Here is a 19,264-nt window from a genome sequence, read left to right on the forward strand (position 1 = left end):
TGTCTCTTTATTGTTCATGCATGGCATTTAATGTTTGTGTTTGCAACCGTTTGTTTCACATCACCATTACGTCACCTGATAAACATGAGTTAGCCCCTCACTTCACACGGGTGTGATTTTTAATCCAATACATACATATGTATACATACATACATACACACACCCTATTGACCTTATACCAACCTTGAAATGTACGTCATCAGCAACAGTGGTCCCTTATTGGTGGAGTACACCGACATACATACATACGTACATACATACATACCCAGCCGATCGCAGTACGTGCGCGCTCCGCTTGCGCAAGTACTGAACTGTTGCGCCTCTAACCCCTAAGTCAGCTGGCCACATTCATGGCAGAATTTAGTGGTTTTCTGCATGCAGCCCACAGTGCATGTGTTAGCAGATTTTGTATTTTTATGACTCACAACACTTTCCAATCTGTCTGAACTGTCTCCTTTCCTAGCGAGACGTTCTCGTTTGTGCTGACCGGCGAGGATGGAAGCAGGAGGTTTGGCTACTGCCGACGTTTACTGGTAGGCTGTCAAAATGTCCGTGTTGTCCAAATAAAACGGGACGTTCCCTCTCTGATGATTCATATATTACGAGACCGTAAGGGTTTACAACCCTATTCAATCACTTTTATGCTTTTCCTTTGTGCGGTGTATCTAAGTTGTTAAGATGTCGAACGCTATTACGCTAACAAATGTGTATATTTACTTTTATTTTGTATTTTCCGTGCCATATTCAGATTCTTTAGCTGCACCTTAAAGGAGCATTTCACCTGTTTTCAACCTTATCTTCATATAATTGGTAATAATCGACATTAGCGAGGACCAGGAGTGTACAGGGAATTGTTTCATGAAGGCAATGGCCTTCACGCTGTGCCTCCTCAGTCCCTCAAAGAGATAAGCCCTAAATAGGCCAAAGTGACCTTCATACCTCAACCACACCTGCACATGCTCCAGCTGATTTCACCATTTTTCCCTTCTGCCTTTTCACTGCCAATACAACCTTTGAGTATTTTGTGTTGGCCGTGGCGTCTAGTGATATGTGTGTGTTGTCTTTCTGTGTGCTTCACAGCCCAGCGGGAAGGGCCGCAGGCTTCCTGAAGTATACTGCATCGTTAGCAGACTGGGTTGCTTCGACCTCTTCTCTAAGGTACACACACACACGCACACCCACGTGCGTGCACACGCACACGCACACACACACACACACACACACACACACATATGGCGGTGCCTTAAGAAAACGGGGAGAGAGAGCAGCAAAGATCCACTGAGGACTGTTGCTCATCACCCTAAAAATTACTTCTATCAATTGCACACCCCATGAAGCCTTGAATTCATGGATTTTATTTGTTTCTTTGTTTTGGTCACAATTCCTAAGAAAATAATTTGATGAACAACGGAGTCTCCTACTGTCTGACCACCCACATGGTCATCAAATTATTATCATTCATGGGGGGTGTAATTGATAGAAAATAAGATTTGTTTGGGGGGGGGGGTGAACTACTGCCCTGTGGCTGTCAGCAGGTCCCCGATTTGATGCCTGAGCTTGTTGGAGCTTTGCTGCATGTCACTCCCTGACTCTCTGTTTCCTGTCTCTGTACACTGTGGTAGTGTGGACTATCAATACATGCATGAAGAAAAGTCTGAAAACCCCTTATCTCCATATTATTCTAACATTGTTTAGTTTTTTTCATAAATGAACGCCCCAGTTGATCATGCTACAGTGTCACAAAAAAGCATAAGTGCTTTATCCACAAGATCCAAACGTTATGCTACTTTTGCTAGGGCACTGCAAAGATTGCAACACACACACACACACACACACACACACACACACACACACACACACACGCACACACGCGCACGTACGCACTCACACACCACATAAAGCGATACCCAGTGGGACCACCCTATGCACCCACACGGCCGTGATGAGTGCGTTCCCTCAGAGCAGCGGGAGTCATGGCTCCACATGTGAAGTGCAGCTGATGTGGTGGTGGCTGCATGGGAACACGCTCCCTGTAATGACTCTGCCTGATTTACACATGTGTCAATGTGTGCTGCTATGTATGTACAGTATGTGCATCTGTAGTCTACATGTGTAAACACTCACATAGCCTGGGCCATGGCTCAGCGGTCCAGGCACCTTGGCTAGTAATGCAGTCGGGCAGTGTGCCGCGGGTTCGACTCTCGATCCCGACGGCCTTTACTGCATGTCAAACACTCACATAGCCCATACATGGCAGTGTATTGTATATTGAAGTGTAGTCGTTTGTTTGTGTGTGTGGATGGATGGATTGAATACTTTTAACAGGAAAATTACAGTTCAATACAACGTCTGCTAAGACCAAGAAAGCACTATGCATTGTTTCCATTGTGATCCTTCATAATCAATTAATCTGATAATAATATCACACCAATTTACCCCTTGAAGCAAATATACTTTGTTGAACAAGGAATCGTGAAAATAGCCAAGCATCACGAGAGCATTGCAAGTGAAAAGTGTGAACATTTTCGATATTTGGAAAGTTTGCCCAAATATAGGATCACACAGCAGGCTAATGTTGTATGGATGTTTCAGATCCTGGACGAGGTGGAGAAGAGGAGGGCCATCTCTCCTGCCCTGGTGCAGCCCTTCATGAGGGGCATCATGGAGGCTCCGTTCCCCGCTCCGGGGAGAACCATCACGGTCAAGAACTTCCTGCCTGGCTCCGGGACGGAGGTGAGAAGAACAAACGTATACAGACAGGAGGACATTTTTCCACAACAGAAATATGTGCAACAAAACTAAGCTTAGACAAAAGGTATCCTTCCTCCAAGTTGTACTGCTTGTCAAGGTGTAAGTTGCAGACTTGAAAAGGAAAGAAGGGAATCCAAGGCACTCCGTCTAAATCGTTTATTTGATGAGCAAGGCAAATAAATAACCTACGCGTTTCGACCAAAAGGTCTTCGTCAAGATATATACACACACACACTAAGTAACTTGCGTTTTTCAGGGGAGGACCAACACTATAGCCAACAGATAAATTATATTTAGACAATTTTTGCTGGAGCGTATTTAAGAATTACTATAAAACAGTAGCAGATGTTTCATCATACAAATCAAAGTCATGGATGACGTGAACATAACCCTCATTCATTATACGTTCAAAACAATCCCAGATTTGGTCTTTAAAAGCATCCTGCTCTTTTTCCCCCCTCTCAATGATGTCATCAAATCATACTTTATATCTTTGGAAGAGTACGAGCGGACGCCGGGTCCATTTGGTTCCACTTGTACACTCCCAGAGTTAGATGAACACTCGTGGTTTTAACCCATTTCGACCTGGGAACGATTCTGCAAATATCTTCTAAATCCTGACTATTTTCTTGAAAAAGCTATGTTTTTCTATGTCAGTCGTTCTCAAACACTTTCATGTCACTTTTCACGATTCTTCAAAAAATAGCAGACCTACAAGCTCGTAGCGTGGCGCGCTATGAGCTTGTAGATCTGCTATTTTTCAATAGCTAAAGCATTACATAATGCAACACCAAAAGGAACACAGGAGATATCTAATTAATCCATGTGTGTCTCCAGGTGATAGAGTTGTGTCGGCCGTCTGACTCTCGTCTGGAGCACGTGGACTTTGAGTGTCTGTTCTCCTCTCTGAGTCTGCGTCTGCTCCTGAGGGTCTTCGCCTCCTTGCTGCTGGAGCGGAGAGTCATCTTCACTGCCGACAAACTCAGGTACGTTTCAAAACCACTGTCCGTTCGGTTTATCTGTACATAACAACTCCCCTGTTTTTACTCCCAATTTAGTCGCTATGCAGGCAGTAGGTGCCCATACCCGAGGCGGGGTTGGTTGAAAGGGTCTCTAAACTACCTCCTGGTTGACTGGTTGAAATAACGTGTTCCTTCCACGCGCTACGTCCGGCCGGGGAAACTCACCCCTGTCAGGTGAAAAGAAGCATGGAAGGAAGCAGGAGGTCAGTCCGCTGCCCCCCCCCCCCCCCCCCAGGTTGGCAGAGGAAGTGTAGCGCCCTGGATTACATTAGATAATTGACACTTGGTGAAAAAAATGGGTTGCAAAATCGCGGGATAAAAATTATATGATACATGTGGATGTAATGATGCGTGTGGAGGAACACTCTGTTCCTCCCAGTTCCACACGCTCAATAGGCACCCTGGCCCAAAGCAACCTGTAGTAGTTGCTTGTGCGGTGACTCCCTGCCCGGCTTCCCACGGGTAATTGTGTTTGCTGGAACACCCGGGCCAAGCCGGAGAAACCCTGGTCTCCGTTGTGGTGGGAAGGAATTTGTTTTATCGCTTTGAGCCATGGCGACCCCATTTTGGGGCATGACATTTGAGTATTTATCACATAAAAGTCGTTTCAGACGGGGAGCGGGTGACGTAGGCGTTCTCACCTGGATCAGCGAAGCGTCTGCTCACGAGGGCCGTGGTACGCGCAGCAGGGGGGAAAAAACGCACCACAAACCAGGTCTAGTTGCCCGTGGGCACGTGCACAAATGAACATGCGGCGCGACAATTTCACGGGACCACACTTGCTTGCGTCAATGCCCCTAAACTTCTCTGCACGTCCAAAATAATCGCCCGCCTCTCATTGAAATTTAATTACCAAGGCCCGTCAGTCGCTTCCTCTCACAGCCACATCTATAAACCATAGTAAACTATAAAGGGCCGGGGTCGCAGATATTAATTTCTTTATCCTCAACTATGTGTTCAGAAGCTGAATTGTGCTGTCATGTCAGTACGCTAAGTTGGTTGGAGGCTGTGGTTCATGATTACGTCCGTACGGCTTAGCCGAAGGTCTTCTAGTTCTTCCAGTACAACAGGCAGACAGATAGACACACGTTTGACTATTGGAGGAGATGGAGCGTGTATTAAAGGAAGGAATGCTGTTGTGTTATACAGTATCCCAGGGAACAATCATTTCTTTCTCTGGAAAGTTGTCACAGATGCCAGAGCTAGAGAGCGAGAGAGAGAGAGATGAAATTAGGGCCTTTTTCGGAGCCTGCTCCAGAGCTGACATGTGTGCGCGTGGGCTGACGGCATCGCACCCACGCGACGCACTGAAAACTTTTAAACTCTCTACGCTGGTATTAATTACCACAGTCAGGGGCAGGAAGTGTAATTTGATGATCTTTCTTTCATTTATTTACTACCGAGGAGGCGCACCTGGTTCAGCTCGCAGCCTCTGCGGAAACGGTTATTGCGTCCCGATTTAGAACAAACACCACCCATCTTGATTTGAGTTAATAAGGCCCGTTTATACTTTGTCGTACGGCAGTGTCGCGTGGAAAATAGCCTTTGTGTGAGTGGTGTGAGCTTGTAGCGCCTAGCCTAGCCTAGGCTATATCTAAAGGTTAAAATGTATAATTTAGGGGCGTCCGCTGGCCTAGCGGTCCAGGCCCATGCCACATATAGTCTCTGGCCTGACAGTGTGTCGTGTGTCCGAGTCCCGTTCATGACGACCTTTGCTGCGTGTCTCTCCCCTTCTCTCACTCCCTCTTTCCTGTTTGTCTTCACTGTAACTATCAATAAAGGCACAAAAGCCAAAAAATAATAATAATAATCATTTATATTCATCTTTACCTGGTATCCTTTAGCAGTGGGTTTTCAACCCTTTCATATAAGGACCATTATTTATTTGCCATTTGAGCCACAGACCACCATGAGATTTAACTCTCAGACTCAATACTATATTTGTTGTCGTTTGATAAGACCTTTTTACCGTTGGATAAGATAACAATTATTCTGCATTCTCTAATTGTGTAGACTTATAGTAAAATAAGTAACGCAGAAGTGTAACAATAATTTAACTCACGAGAGCAAAACCTTTTACACGCTCAAGAGTTTAAAGATCTATATATTTGGTTACCAAGTCTTCCATTATTTAGCAGGGGACCACCTGGAACCCCCACAAGGACCAGTGGTGGTCTCCGGACCACTGGTGAAAACCACTATCCTATAGTTTATATAACCTACTGTAGTTTCAATTGACTCAATTTAGAGTTTAAACAACCAATAACCCACAGTATAGCATCAGTCTAAATGTTAGACTGATGCTAGGGTCTCGGTTTACCTGTGATCTAATTACTGAGGCATTATGTCTATGTATTTGATGTCTATGTATTTTTCTGTTTACCTTGTAAATCGGCTCTGGAAAAGAGCATCTGCTAAAGGCCTATTGTAGATTGTAGCTTGTCTATTTTCGGCAATTTAGAAAACGCATGAATTATGCTTTTCTCTCAGAACACATTTTTTGTCTCTGATCTCCCTTGTGTTTCTATTTACCCCTGTTGAAAAAGCTGATTCCGAAAACATTTTCTTTCTTTTTTTTTCTCTCGACTGAAGCATATCAACAGATTGTGCAGAGTGGCTGCACATTCTCCAACCGTGGAGTGGAAACTTGGCCTCTCCAATCACGTTTTGAATGAATTAACTGAAACCAGGCGCACACACGGGAGGCATTAAGTTAACGGTGTGGGGCGAGTGTGTTTGCCGCAGCTATATACTTTTTATAAGTGTTACATCACGTGCCTTTTAAAAAGATGCCTGTAGACATTCTTCTGCACAGTGAGCCCTGCTTTCCAAGAGCAGAGCAGACGCAAATTAATTGTTCTCATAATGTTCCAAGATTTGGTAATGGGTGGGATGGCATGGACCTCGACTGTTGTCGAGGAATCTTTTACCGCCATCTTGTGGTGTAACATGGGAATGCATTTGGATTGAAACGCTCATCCCATGGTTTTCTGTATTATGAAAGTACTTTGAAAGACTGAAATAAATATTGTATAAACCGGGAAAGCGTCTGTGTCATTTTAGCATTGTACAGTACATCAGCTATTTTTGAAAATTCATTAAATAATAATAATAATAATGAATTTTATTTACTAGTCCATACCCGGGGATATGCACACTCAAAGTATTTGCAGACTTTGGGTTATGTGCTGTGTATACTGTATGCATAATGTTTGAGAACCACTGCTCTGAAAGAACATTGGACAATGATGTTTGACAGTCAGCTATATTGTTGCTTATTGTAGAAGTGTTGACAGTTTAGCGTGCCTCTCACACGCGCGCACACATTTAGTACATAAATCGTCTGGAAACGTCATAAGGATTGGAACAGAGAGGTGCGTTCGTCTGTGGACGTCCTAGCGACGTCCAAACGACACGGGGCGAGATAAGAATATTCAGAATGATTCCTATTTGTTTTTTTGGCATTTCGCTTTTCGCTTGCCGTATGCTAACGCTCTGTGCAACTATTAGCTTGTCATTGACTCCCATGAATGACTCGTATCTCCTCATCCAGGGCGCTCTCCGTGGTGATAAATGGATCAATATGCTGGCGCTTCATTTCTGCTCCTCGTCCGTCTGTCCCGCAAAATATGAACGCTTTTTGGAAAGTAGCGGTCCATGTGTGGACAGGCTACCTGTCGCCGCGGTGCATGGTGAGATGTGTGCAAACCGTGTAGTTTATCAGGAGAAGACTACCAAACGATGCAACACGCACACACACAGTCAGCGGCGCCAAATTGTATAGGGCACAATTTGTTGTGTTGCAGCGCTAGCTAGAGGACGCATGCCAGTGGGGTAACGGTGAGAACGGTGGCCTGTGATGCAGGTGTCGCCAAGGGACGCAGGTGTGTGAGGGTGCGAGGTGAATTCACTAATAAATTAATGTTGCATCCTTTGGTATTCTTCTCCTGATAAACTACACGGTTTGCACACATCTCACCATGCCCAACGGCGACAGGTAGCCTGTCCACACATGGACCGCTACTTTGCATTCATATTCATGTCATATTGACAGTGCAAGACCCATTTGTGCATTTTTTAATCCACTAATAAATTCATTATAAATCAGTAATGTGTGAAAGTGGAAAAAGGGCTCCAGGAAGACCTCCATATAATTCTGGTCCATGCCTGTGTGTGAAAAGTGGGAGTGATTGGGCCAGGCAAGGTTGAGAGAAAGCGCTGTCAGGGACATTCAGACAGACAGACAGACATTTGCTGAATTTTAGTATGATATGATAATGCACCACTTTTCATTCACAGGGAATCTCAGAGTGCTAAAGTGTGAGAACTACTGATTTAGAAGGCATTTGTAGAATTGTACGGGAACCCCTTTTGGTGTTTTAAGCATTATATTATACTTTAAAAATAGCAGATCTACAAGCTCATAGCGCACTCGGTGCCGTGCTATGAGCTTGTAGATTTGCTATTTTTTTTAAATCGTGAAAATGTGGCGCAAATTTGGAATATATATTCTTTCAGAGCGAACATTTTTAGCTCAAATCTTTGCTTCTGGGGGAATAACCCCCAGGAATCCCTGGAATAACAACGATTTTGTCATGTAGTCGAACATGAGCGTGGTTATTAATACAATCATAATCTCTCTCTCTCTCTCTGCAGTACGTTGTCTCAGTGCTGCCACGCGGTGGTGGCCCTGCTGTACCCGTTCACCTGGCAGCACACCTACATCCCCGTCCTCCCGCCCTCCATGATTGACATCGTCTGCACCCCCACCCCGTTCATCGTGGGCCTGCTCTCCAGCTCTCTGCCACGGCTCAAAGAGCTGCCCATTGAAGAGGTGACACCTCATGCGCCCCTGCGTGTGTGTGTGTGTGTGTGTGTGTGTGTGTGTGTACTTGTATTGTAGTAGGATTTGAGAAAACATATTTGTGAGGGAAATAATAAATTGGGCATATTTTAACTTTTCGTGTTTTTACGGCGCAAAGCGACACATTTTTAGCTTGTCGATCTGACACTTTTGCTATGTTTTTATTTTAATCCTGAAAAGTGACAGTTTTGCACATAATGGTTTCTTTCCACGCGACAGAGACGGAATTTTCTTTATAAGGTCATCATTGTGGAGTAAAACTGGGCTGAGATAACAGGATTAAGAAAAAATCACACATACAGGATAATCTGCTAATATTCTCTTATCAGATTATTTAAGATTTTAAAACCATGGCCCATCACACACTACTACCAGATTTTATTGAAATTATCGTGCTTGCCCGGACGCGACATATCGCATCATATCAACTCAGGGGATCACATGCCAAAGTAACAGGTGTTAGTGACGGACAGAGCCGTTTACCCACTGTGAACTCCGGGACTCCGGTCAACCATATGGGTTTAAGTGGTTAAACCTAGTAGTGACAAGTGGTTGTTGTTCCACATATCTATAAGTAGCCTACTGTCCAACAAACCACAGTAGGATTCACATCTGTCTCCTTCTTAGGCTGTCTTTGCGATTCCTTCCGCACCGCTCGACTCAGACAATATTAATACCAAAACATTTGAAAATGACCATGACAGACAGCCCCGAACGTCCTGTGAACAAAACGGGAAGCTTAAGATTTGGATCTTTGAATCACGCACTCAGACGATCATCTTGTAGATCAGCTATTTTCGGCTTCAAGCTTAGAGGTAAAAATGGTCAAAATAGCCTTCAGAAAATCCCCCGTCCTAAGGTGTGTGTGTGTGTGTGTGTGTGTGTGTGTGTGTGTGTGTGTGTGTGTGTGTGTGTGTGTGTGTGTGTGTGTGTGTGTGTGTGTGTGTGTGTGTGTGTGTGTGTGTGTGTGTGTGTGTGTGTGTGTGTGTGTGTGTGTGTGTGTGTGTGTGTGTGTGTGTGTGTGTGTGCGCGCTTCATAGCACTACATGCTACTCTTGCCACTGGCTCTTTCCTCCATCAAACAATGGTTCCAGGAAATGACATTATTTTCCCTCTGCTCTTCAGGAAATGACATCATTATCCCTCTGCTCTTCCCTCAGGTCCTGGTGGTCGACCTCGGCAACAGCCGCTTCCTGCGACAGGTAGGCTACTGTACATAGTACTATAGGCTACTGTACTCTTTACATAGTAACTATAGGCTACTGTACGATCCCTACATAGTAACGTAATAGAGCGTCGCAGTCCCGCCCCATACCAGGGCCCAGGAAATCATTCCCCGTTCATTTTCCTCATAGACTTTTCAAAAAGTATTTTTTTACCTTTTAAGCCTCGTACTAAGCCAACTCGAGTTGTGACAAATCATGACAAACACAATTTTTTGGGCCGAACAAATAATTAGAAAGAAGAAACAGACGGCAGGTTACTACACTTTCTTTTGTTGTTTTTCTTCTTTGTAATTATTTGTTTGGTCCAAAATATTGTGTTTGTTGTCATGAGTTGTCACAACTCGAGTTGGCTTTGCCTGCGGCATAACTGTCTTTAAATAAATCGTTTTTGAAATGTCTATGTCTATGTCTAAGGCATATACTTTTGAATTCTTAGAATACTTTAAATTTAAAGCAAGTACTACAGTGCTTTAACTCAAGTGCAGTACAAAACTACAAATCTTCCAGACCAACTTTCACCTAGTAATATATTGGACCAGGAGTCTCTATACTTTGGGCACTGCATGCGGTGTCCATATTGTTGACATCTGTCTCTGTGTCTCTGCAGCTGGATGATGAAGACTCCATTCTGCCTCATAAGCTGCAGGCCGCCCTGGAACATGTGTTGGACAAGCGCAGGGAGCTGGCCAACGACAAAGGAGACATCATCCCTAATGGTGAGGAACCGTCGGCTGGAAACCTCATATTATGTCCAAAACTGTTTAGTCCGGGAATTTTGTCTGAACGTGGTTTCGTCAGATAACGTTTTTTTTCTCAACTGATTCTTGTAGCTTGGGGTCACCTCTTAAGAATTCAAGAGGGTGCCCAGTGATATCCCTTGAGCATGCATGCGTGCCTTTTGTTATAAACCCCTTAATGCCCGAAACATTAAAAATCCACCCAAAATAGAGTTCTATTTCGTCCCTGCTGACCGCCAGAGGCGGTGCTTTAAGCACTGAATACGTCCCTTCGCGCATGCGCAGTCGAGTATTTATACCAACAATGTCAATTTTGACCCCGTGATGACCCCCGGAGTAGTCTATAACTTCCGGCAGTCACCTGGGGCTCAGTCCCTAATTTCTTCTCGCTGCGCAAGTTGTACACAGTACAGAGTTCTACAGCAGAATTGAACTGCATTGTTACAGAACTATTGAGTTGCTGGTAGTCCCGTGACCATTATTGGTCGGAGTAGCGACGCGCGTTCGCCCTCCAGGAACTGCGACTCTTCTTTACATCTTCTTTTCCCCGTGGGAACGAACAAAAAAAAGGTAAGCAAACAACCCCTGTGCGCATAGGCTGCGTGCGCGCTGCTTCCCTGCCACACACACGGTTGCGTGCTACGATCGGTGACCTGATAGCGTCCCGTTCAGCACTAGTCAAAGCTGAACGGATAAGTTCGGGTCTCTTTGCCAGCTTACACTGTTTGATTCCCATGCATGCATTTAATTGAATTGTATGCTATGCTGCAGTGCTAGTGACGGCAAGCGTAGCGCTGCCCGCTCCCAGCACGTTAGCCGACATTGCTAAATTGCTATTGTTTATTGTTTAGTTTTCTGTTTAGCCCGTGTCTGCGACGCGGCACGCCGCAGCACGGTGCAACTCGAGTAACACTCATTCTGTGTACTGTAGTGTACTTATTTAATGATACTATTAAGCTTATAGTTTAAGTTTGGCGTATCTTGGAGGGTACTTCAGTAACCCCGGATATGTGAATTAGCTTGACTGATTTGGTCGTCACTGTTTTTCAAGAGTGTACTTTAATTTCGGCATAGAGTCACTGCCTCTTTATAGGTTGTTGTTTGTTAAATTAGATATATGTAACTATACGTTGTATTATTATTATTATTATATACTAATTAATAATATAATATTGATAGTATATATTAATATAATAATAATTATATATTATATATATTATATTATTATTATATACTGTATATAATTATATATTATATATATTGTATTATTGTTATATACTATATATAATTATATATTATATATACTGTTCTATCGCTGTTAAAGCACCCCTTAGCCGGCATAGGTGGCGTGCGCGCCCCCTTCCTCCAGCTAAGCGGCCTTTAGCACAGCCAACAGTAGCCTCTGCTGGCACAGGCAGCGTCTGCGCTCCCTCCCTCCAGCATACGGCTCCACCCCTAGCAACCACTAGCGTCCGCGCTCTGGGCTACATCTGTGGGTTACCGATGGACGAACCCTGCCACCACCTGTGCACCTCCTGTCAGGCTCCTCTGCGGCCAGAGGATGGGCATGACCTCTGCCCTGGGTGTCTTGGCCCCCAACATCTGAGGGAGGCACTCGGTGACAACCCATGCATGAACTGCACCATCATGCCCCGGGAGGTGAGGATAGCCAGGTTGGCACAGGTGGAGAAGGTGGACGGTGAGCTTCCCCCATTGGGCATGCTAACTCAACGCCAGACCAGGGCTTCCAAGCGTCGATCCACCACACCTGCTACCTCGACCCCTGCTTCCAAGAGAAGGGCGGGGCCTGACCATAGGCTAACATCTAAGGTCGACCAGATGTCTGCCGACCTGGCCCTAATGAGGGCCATGTTCATGGCCCGTCAGCCCGAGACCCAGCCGGAGGACGTAGAACCACCTACTCCGCCGATGCCACACCTGATCCCTGAGGGTCAGGACCCGGACACACTGTCCCTGGCGGCCTCAGCCACCCACTTCCACGACTATGACGAAAGTGAGGCGGATGGGGCAGAGGCGGCTTCCGAGGCCTCTGAGCAGGGCTCGTACTCATCAGCCCAGACCGGTCTGACTGAGACAGCTGGCGGCTCCATGAGGGCCGCCCTGTACATGGCTCTTGATCATCAGGGCCTGGCTGGACCGCAGCAGGCGGAGGCAGCCCCGTCAAGCCGTTTTTTCAAGAACAAGCCAGCCCCCTCTAGCTTTACCGTTCCTCACTCAGAGGACTTCCTGAAGGAGCTACACACTTGCTGGAGAGACTCGAAGGCTTGCTCTCGTCTCTCTGCCGATGGGCGTATGCTCGCGGCCATGGACAACCCGGAAGGAGTCGGCCTGCAGCGCATGCCGGCTGTGGAGCCCTGCATCGCTTCCTTAGTTGTCGACCCCGACGAGGCGCTACGGCAGGACACCAGGTGCCCCCGACCCCAGTGCAGGACCACCGACGACCTCCTCATAAGGGCTTATGATGCAGGAGCCCGTGCCGGGAGGATCTCCAACTCCCTGTCACACCTCATGCTCGCCCTCTCTGCATCTCTGCAGGCGAACAACGCGAGCGCAGAGCCCGCAGACGCCAACACCCTCTGCGACGCATCACTGGAGGCATTCGGCCTCATGTCAAGAGAGCTGGGACGGATGATGTCCACTCTCGTTCAGGCGCGGCGCCAAGTCTGGCTCTCTCAGGCCAACCTGACTGAGAAGACCAGGGCAACCCTGCGCGGTCTTCCAGTGGTGCCGGGAGCGATATTCGGCCCAGCTGCGCGGGAAGCGCTGGACCGCACAATCCGGGCCAGGGCGGACAAGGAGCAGCTGTCAAGCCTGAGGCGACAGCGCATGCCTCCCCCAGAGGGACCTCCCAACAGGAGCAGAGGACCCTCGGCCGCCACCCGAGCTCGCCTGCCACAGGCCCCCACTTGGGGCCAGCGCACTTCCCAGCGGACTGAACAGAGGCAGGGCCATAACCCTGGCCGGCCCTCTACTAGGCAGTTTCGTGCCCCGGGCCCTGGCGGACCCCCCCCCAGGGCCCCTAGGGGCCGGGGGGGCAGACGCTGAGACCACACGGCCGGCCGTCGGATACTTTACACCTCAGCAGCTCAGGTACTGGGCTGCTCAAGCTTCGGACACGTGGGTGATTGCCACCTTAACCCACGGGTACAAGCTTCAGTTCCGACGCCGGCCCCCCACAGCCGGCCGGGTCAGAATGACCACTATAGCCGACCCGGCAAAGGCCCTTGCCCTAGACCAGGAGCTGTCCACCCTCCTGGCCAAGGGCGCCATCGAAGCAGTAGACCCCCGGGAGCACCCCAGGGGGTTCTACTCAACATACTTCCTAGTGCCAAAGAAGACAGGCGGTTTTCGCCCCGTCTTAGACCTGAGGGTGCTAAACAAATACATGAAGGTCATTCCGTTCCACATGTTGACCTCAAGGGACGTCCTGCAATCCATCGCCCACAGGGAATGGTTCACATCAGTGGACCTAAAGGACGCATATTTTCATGTCCCCATTGCTCGGCAACACCGCCAGTTCCTGCGGTTTGCCTATCGAGGCCGCCACTGGCAGTTCAGAGTGCTGCCGTTCGGGCTCTCCCTCTCTCCGAGAGTATTCACGAGGTGTGTGGCAGCGGCGCTGGCGCCTCTCCAATCACAGGGCGTCAAGATCCTGCCATACCTCGACGACTGGCTGATCTGCGCGCCATCCCAGGCGCTGGTAGCCGAGGACACAGCACGTCTCCTGTCCCATGCAGCCCGGCTGGGGTTAAAGGTAAATGTGGGAAAAAGTTGCCTGATCCCATCCCAAACCACAACATTTATTGGTCTGGCGTTACACACCAGAACGATGAAAGCCTGTCCGTCCTCACGCCGGGCGGACGACATTATAAAGTTTCTTCCCATGTTCCGGAGAGGCAGTCGGCTGTCGTTCATCACATTCCTCCGCCTCTTGGGCAAACTGACGTCCGTGGCGGCCGTTGTCCCCCTGGGTTTGCTGCGACTGCGCCCCCTGCAGAGGTGGCTGAACAGTTTTCAGTTGGACGCCGAGCGACACAGACACAAGAAGATAACCGTGTCACAACAGTGTCTACTCGCCCTAGCCCCATGGAGAGACAGGGCGTACCTGTCGAGTGGGGTCCCTATGGGGTCCATTCCCTCTCGCAGGGAGATCGTCACCACCGACGCTTGCCCCCTGGGCTGGGGTGCGGTGTGGCAGAGCAGGACAGCTCGCAACCAGTGGTCGGCGGAAGATCGCCAAGACCACATAAACGTGCTGGAGCTACGTGCGGTGCACATGGCCCTACAACGCTTCCTGCCATACTTGAGAGGCAGGCACATACTCATACGGTCAGACAACACCTCAACCGTATTCCACATAAATCACCAGGGCGGAACCAAGTCTGCACGACTGCTAGAGGTGTCCACAGACCTGCTGACGTGGGCGGCCCCCCGTCTCACCAGCCTACGGGCGGTGCACATACCAGGGGAGCGGAACCACCTCGCAGACTTCCTCTCCCGCCAGAAGCCCCCGTCAGGGGAATGGCGCCTCCATCCAGAGGTGGTGCACACCATCTGGGCCCGCTTCGGGAGAGCACAGGTGGACCTCTCCGCTTCAGGGGAGTCAACCCACTGCCCTCGCTGGTTTTCCCTAGCGGAAACCGTCAGTCCTCTAGGCCTGGACGCACTGGCGCACCCCTGGCCACAGGAGCTGCTCTATGCATTTCCACCACTTCCTCTGGTACGTTCAGTTCTCCAGAGGGTCGTTCAGGAGGGTCACACCATCCTGCTGGTGGCCCCTTTCTGGCCAGGGAGGACATGGTTCCCCCTGCTCCACAGCCTCTGTCACGGAACGCCTTGGCGCCTCCCCGACAGGAGGGACCTACTGTCGCAGCTGGGAGGCCGGATCTGGCACCCATGCCCACAACGCCTCCAGCTGTGCGTCTGGCCGCTCAGGGGCCGGAGCCACTGCTGAGCAGCCCGGTGAGACACACCATACTGAACGCCAGAGCGCCGTCCACCAGGCTACAGTACGAGAACAGGTGGAAGCTGTTTTCCAGCTGGTGTAGGGATCTGGGCGAAGACCCAGTACACTGCCCTGTACCCAAAATCCTGGAGTTCCTACAATCTCTACTAGGTAAGGGCCGGTCCCCCTCTACCTTGAAGGTTTACGTGGCAGCAATATCCTGCCGCCATGTGGCAATTAACGACCGCACAGTAGGGAGCCACAACCTGGTGTCCCTCTTCCTGAGAGGGGCTCGGAGGTTGCATCCCCCGAGAGCTCCGAGGGCTCCGTTATGGGACCTTAACCGGGTACTGGACGCCCTGTGCGGGCCTCCCTTCGAACCCTTGGCACAGGCCGAGCTGAAGTGGGCGTCATACAAGACATCCCTTCTCCTGGCCATTACATCGGCAAAGCGCGTCAGTGAACTGCACGCTCTGTCAGTCAGTGAAACATGTCTGAGGTGGAACGCAGACGGCTCGGGGGTCACGCTGTGGCCAAACATAGCATTCCTCCCGAAGGTGCTGTCGCAGGCTCACCTCAACCAGCCTATCAGGCTGGCTCGATTTAACCCCCCACCTGGAGAGGGGACAGACAAACTGGAGCTGTTGTGCCCAGTCCGGGCTCTGAGAGCCTACATTGAAGCTACTGCACGCATCAGGCGGGCAGAGCAGCTATTCCTTTGCCATAGTGGCGTGAACAAAGGCGGCGCTCTCTCCAAGCAGCGCCTGTCCCACTGGATTGTAGACACAATCAGCCACGCCTATGAGGTAAGTAACCTCCCCGTACCATCGGGTGTACGGTGCCACTCTACAAGGAGCATTTCCACATCGTGGGCTGCCATGAGAGGGGTGCCCTTGGAGGACATTTGTGCCGCCGCCTCATGGGCTTCGGCAGGCACTTTCTCAAGATTCTACAGGGTGAATGTGGCCACTCCCCACCCATTGGACGTGGTCCTCTTCCCCGAATCCTCCGGTTCTACCCTTTGAGGTTTGTAATCAGGATTCCTCGTGACTTGTCTGGTATAAGTCATTCAGTGCTTAAAGCACCGCCTCTGGCGGTCAGCAGGGACGAAATAGAACGATAGTTACGTATGTAACTACGGTTCTATGAGTCCTGAATGACCGCCAGAGGCACTCTTGTCACTCAGAATCCTCGTGTTCTCGCGAGAAGATTCTGTAGGGACTGAGCCCCAGGTGACTGCCGGAAGTTATAGACTACTCCGGGGGTCATCACGGGGTCAAAATTGACATTGTTGGTATAAATACTCGACTGCGCATGCGTGAAGGGACGTATTCAGTGCTTAAAGCACCGCCTCTGGCGGTCATTCAGGACTCATAGAACCGTAGTTACATACGTAACTATCGTTTTATGGTTGCATCAAACTTGATGAATGAATTTACAATGTATTTGATTTATGAGTAATTTATGAGTAATGCATTGTTAATTAAATAATGTAAATTAACCCATTCATGCCCGAAAACCCCAACTTCTATCAAATATATTGTTTGATATTTTGTTTATGCACAATAATCACGTCCAATGTATCAAATCTGCTTTCTACAATCCGTGTTAGTGAAACTGTAGCATATTTCTACATATTTCACAAAAATAGGGTTGTGAGATTTCGTGCAAACCATCAAATTAAAAAATTAAAATGTTCATACATACATTAATGTACATAGGCCACATATGGCATACATGTGGTCCTGTTCAATGTTTTGAATTTATAGAATACTTTAAATAATACAGGTCTATAGAACACAAATATTATTCCACCAAAATTAATAAACATGGTCAGCTAAATAAAGCATTATTAACCCATTCTGACCTGAGATCAGATTCATACGAGGTTTCCACTGGACACACACTGGTACTGATCAACCCATTCTGACCTGAGATCAGATTCTAAAAAATGTCAGTCGTTCTTCGATTTTTCAAAAATAGCAGACCTACAAGCTCGTAGCGCGCCACTCGGTGGCGCGCTATGAGCTTGTAGATCTGCTATTTTTCAATAGCTAAAGCATAACATGATGCTAAACACCAAAATGGGTGCCCGGTCAGAATGGGTTAAATCATTACAGCTATGAATATTATCAATTCATCGCTGTAGGCTACAGATTATAACCACAATTCATACATTTGTAACTTTTTCCTGCCTCGATGATTTTGTTATATTGATATATTGTATATTACAGTAGGTTCACTATTAGCTGAAAGTTAGGTTTTCTGTGACTGTCTTTGCCAAGATGTTGAATGGGAAAGAAGTTCCTTCCAACGTGCCCTGCAGTTAATGGCTAAGCATGGAGGCGTGAATGTCATCCAAAGACTAGTACTATCATCTTCCAAATTAGGCATTTCTGCCTTTGAAGGAAAGAATATAGAATATAGAATTAAACATAAAGGTTTTCTACGGGTTTGTAGCTGTTCTTGGGTTTGTGATGTGTCCCCGACATGGCATGATAATTGCTGAAAGCTACAATCGGGTTCCGTGTTCTGGGCTAGTGTCGTTCACTGATTGGAGACGGGAGATGACTTCAGCTTTTTCTGTTATGCTGATTGGCTGAAGAGGTTGTCTGTTAACGCTGTAGTCCCGTAACCAGAGTCCAGAGTCTAGACTCCACTCGCATGAATGGAAATACGATTTTCATGAGTGGTTACAAGGCCACGAAATTCTTTGACGTCACTTGTTTGACGTTCGAAAAATAATTTCTCTCTCTCCCTCCACCTCAACTCCAACCCCCACACTGGGTCGGTTAGAGAGATTAGAGGGACATTGTTGAGAAATGAACCTTGACAGGGCTGCAATGTTGGATACAGCGTAAAACCAAGCAGCAGGTGCTTGACACCAGGTCTGTTATTAAGCTCAGCTGTCATTCAATATACTGAAATAACATACTTGACCATTGACCAAGCAGAATCACAATCAGAAGAATTTTCAGAAGCATTCAAATTTTGAATAGGTGTTCCATCATGCTCGTTCGAAGCACAGCTGGATGCCTACTTCAACTAATTGCTTCCCTGAAACGACCGGTTGTATAATGACTCACTCCTGCTGTAATGGGTTAAAAAATGGTTACATAATTACAATACTTAAACCTAGTCATCTTAATAAGGGTACATTTGAACCCCTGGTGGTCCTGGCTCCTGGGACCTGAGCTTGAGAGACAGTGGTTTAGAATTGAACAGTGAACGTGAGGACCACTGTTCCTCCATCTCTCCATAGTTGGGCAAGACTGTCATCGTCATCTACAATTCTACAGTATATCGTCTCTGTTGGTTGGAAACCTTAACTGTTACTTTTCATGATTCAAGCAGATCGACAAGCTCGAAACGTGTCGCTTGCAGATCTGCTACTTTTGATGCTTTTGTGTGACACTTGAATGTAGTATGATCAAGTAGGATGTTCATTTATGAAAGAAAACACAAAAAGTTAGAATATGGAGATAAAATGTTCCTGTCGCAACGATTATGATGACAGAGATCCAGCCGTGCTGCTATTGGACTCCATCATGTTTAATGTCAGAGATATGGCCTGGAACAAACTGGAACTTCAAGGCAGCAGGGACCAATAGCCCCCTCTAGTGTTGCAGATGCAGACACATAATAAATCCCAGGCAGAGGGTCTACACTGATTGTGACTGCATGGGACCACCATCCTC

At 47.8% G+C, this 19,264-nt stretch overlaps 1 protein-coding gene across 3 annotated transcripts in view; it reads left to right on the top strand.

The window, feature by feature from the left end:
• LOC308313542 (DENN domain-containing protein 2A) overlaps positions 1 to 19,264 on the top strand; it is a 78,765-nt gene that overhangs the window by 55,561 nt on the left and 3,940 nt on the right. For all 3 annotated transcript variants that reach the window (XM_080760718.1, XM_080760717.1, XM_080760719.1), the window contains 7 exons: positions 464 to 533; positions 1,081 to 1,158; positions 2,593 to 2,733; positions 3,589 to 3,737; positions 8,430 to 8,607; positions 9,798 to 9,839; positions 10,471 to 10,579. In XM_080760718.1, coding sequence (XP_080616844.1) covers positions 464 to 533; positions 1,081 to 1,158; positions 2,593 to 2,733; positions 3,589 to 3,737; positions 8,430 to 8,607; positions 9,798 to 9,839; positions 10,471 to 10,579 — 767 coding nt within the window. The remainder of the gene's footprint in view (positions 1 to 463; positions 534 to 1,080; positions 1,159 to 2,592; positions 2,734 to 3,588; positions 3,738 to 8,429; positions 8,608 to 9,797; positions 9,840 to 10,470; positions 10,580 to 19,264) is intronic.

This window comes from Protomyctophum bolini (genome assembly GCF_963924005.1).
Source record: "Protomyctophum bolini genome assembly, chromosome: 4".
In the NCBI taxonomy this organism is placed as follows: Eukaryota; Metazoa; Chordata; class Actinopteri; order Myctophiformes; family Myctophidae; genus Protomyctophum; species Protomyctophum bolini.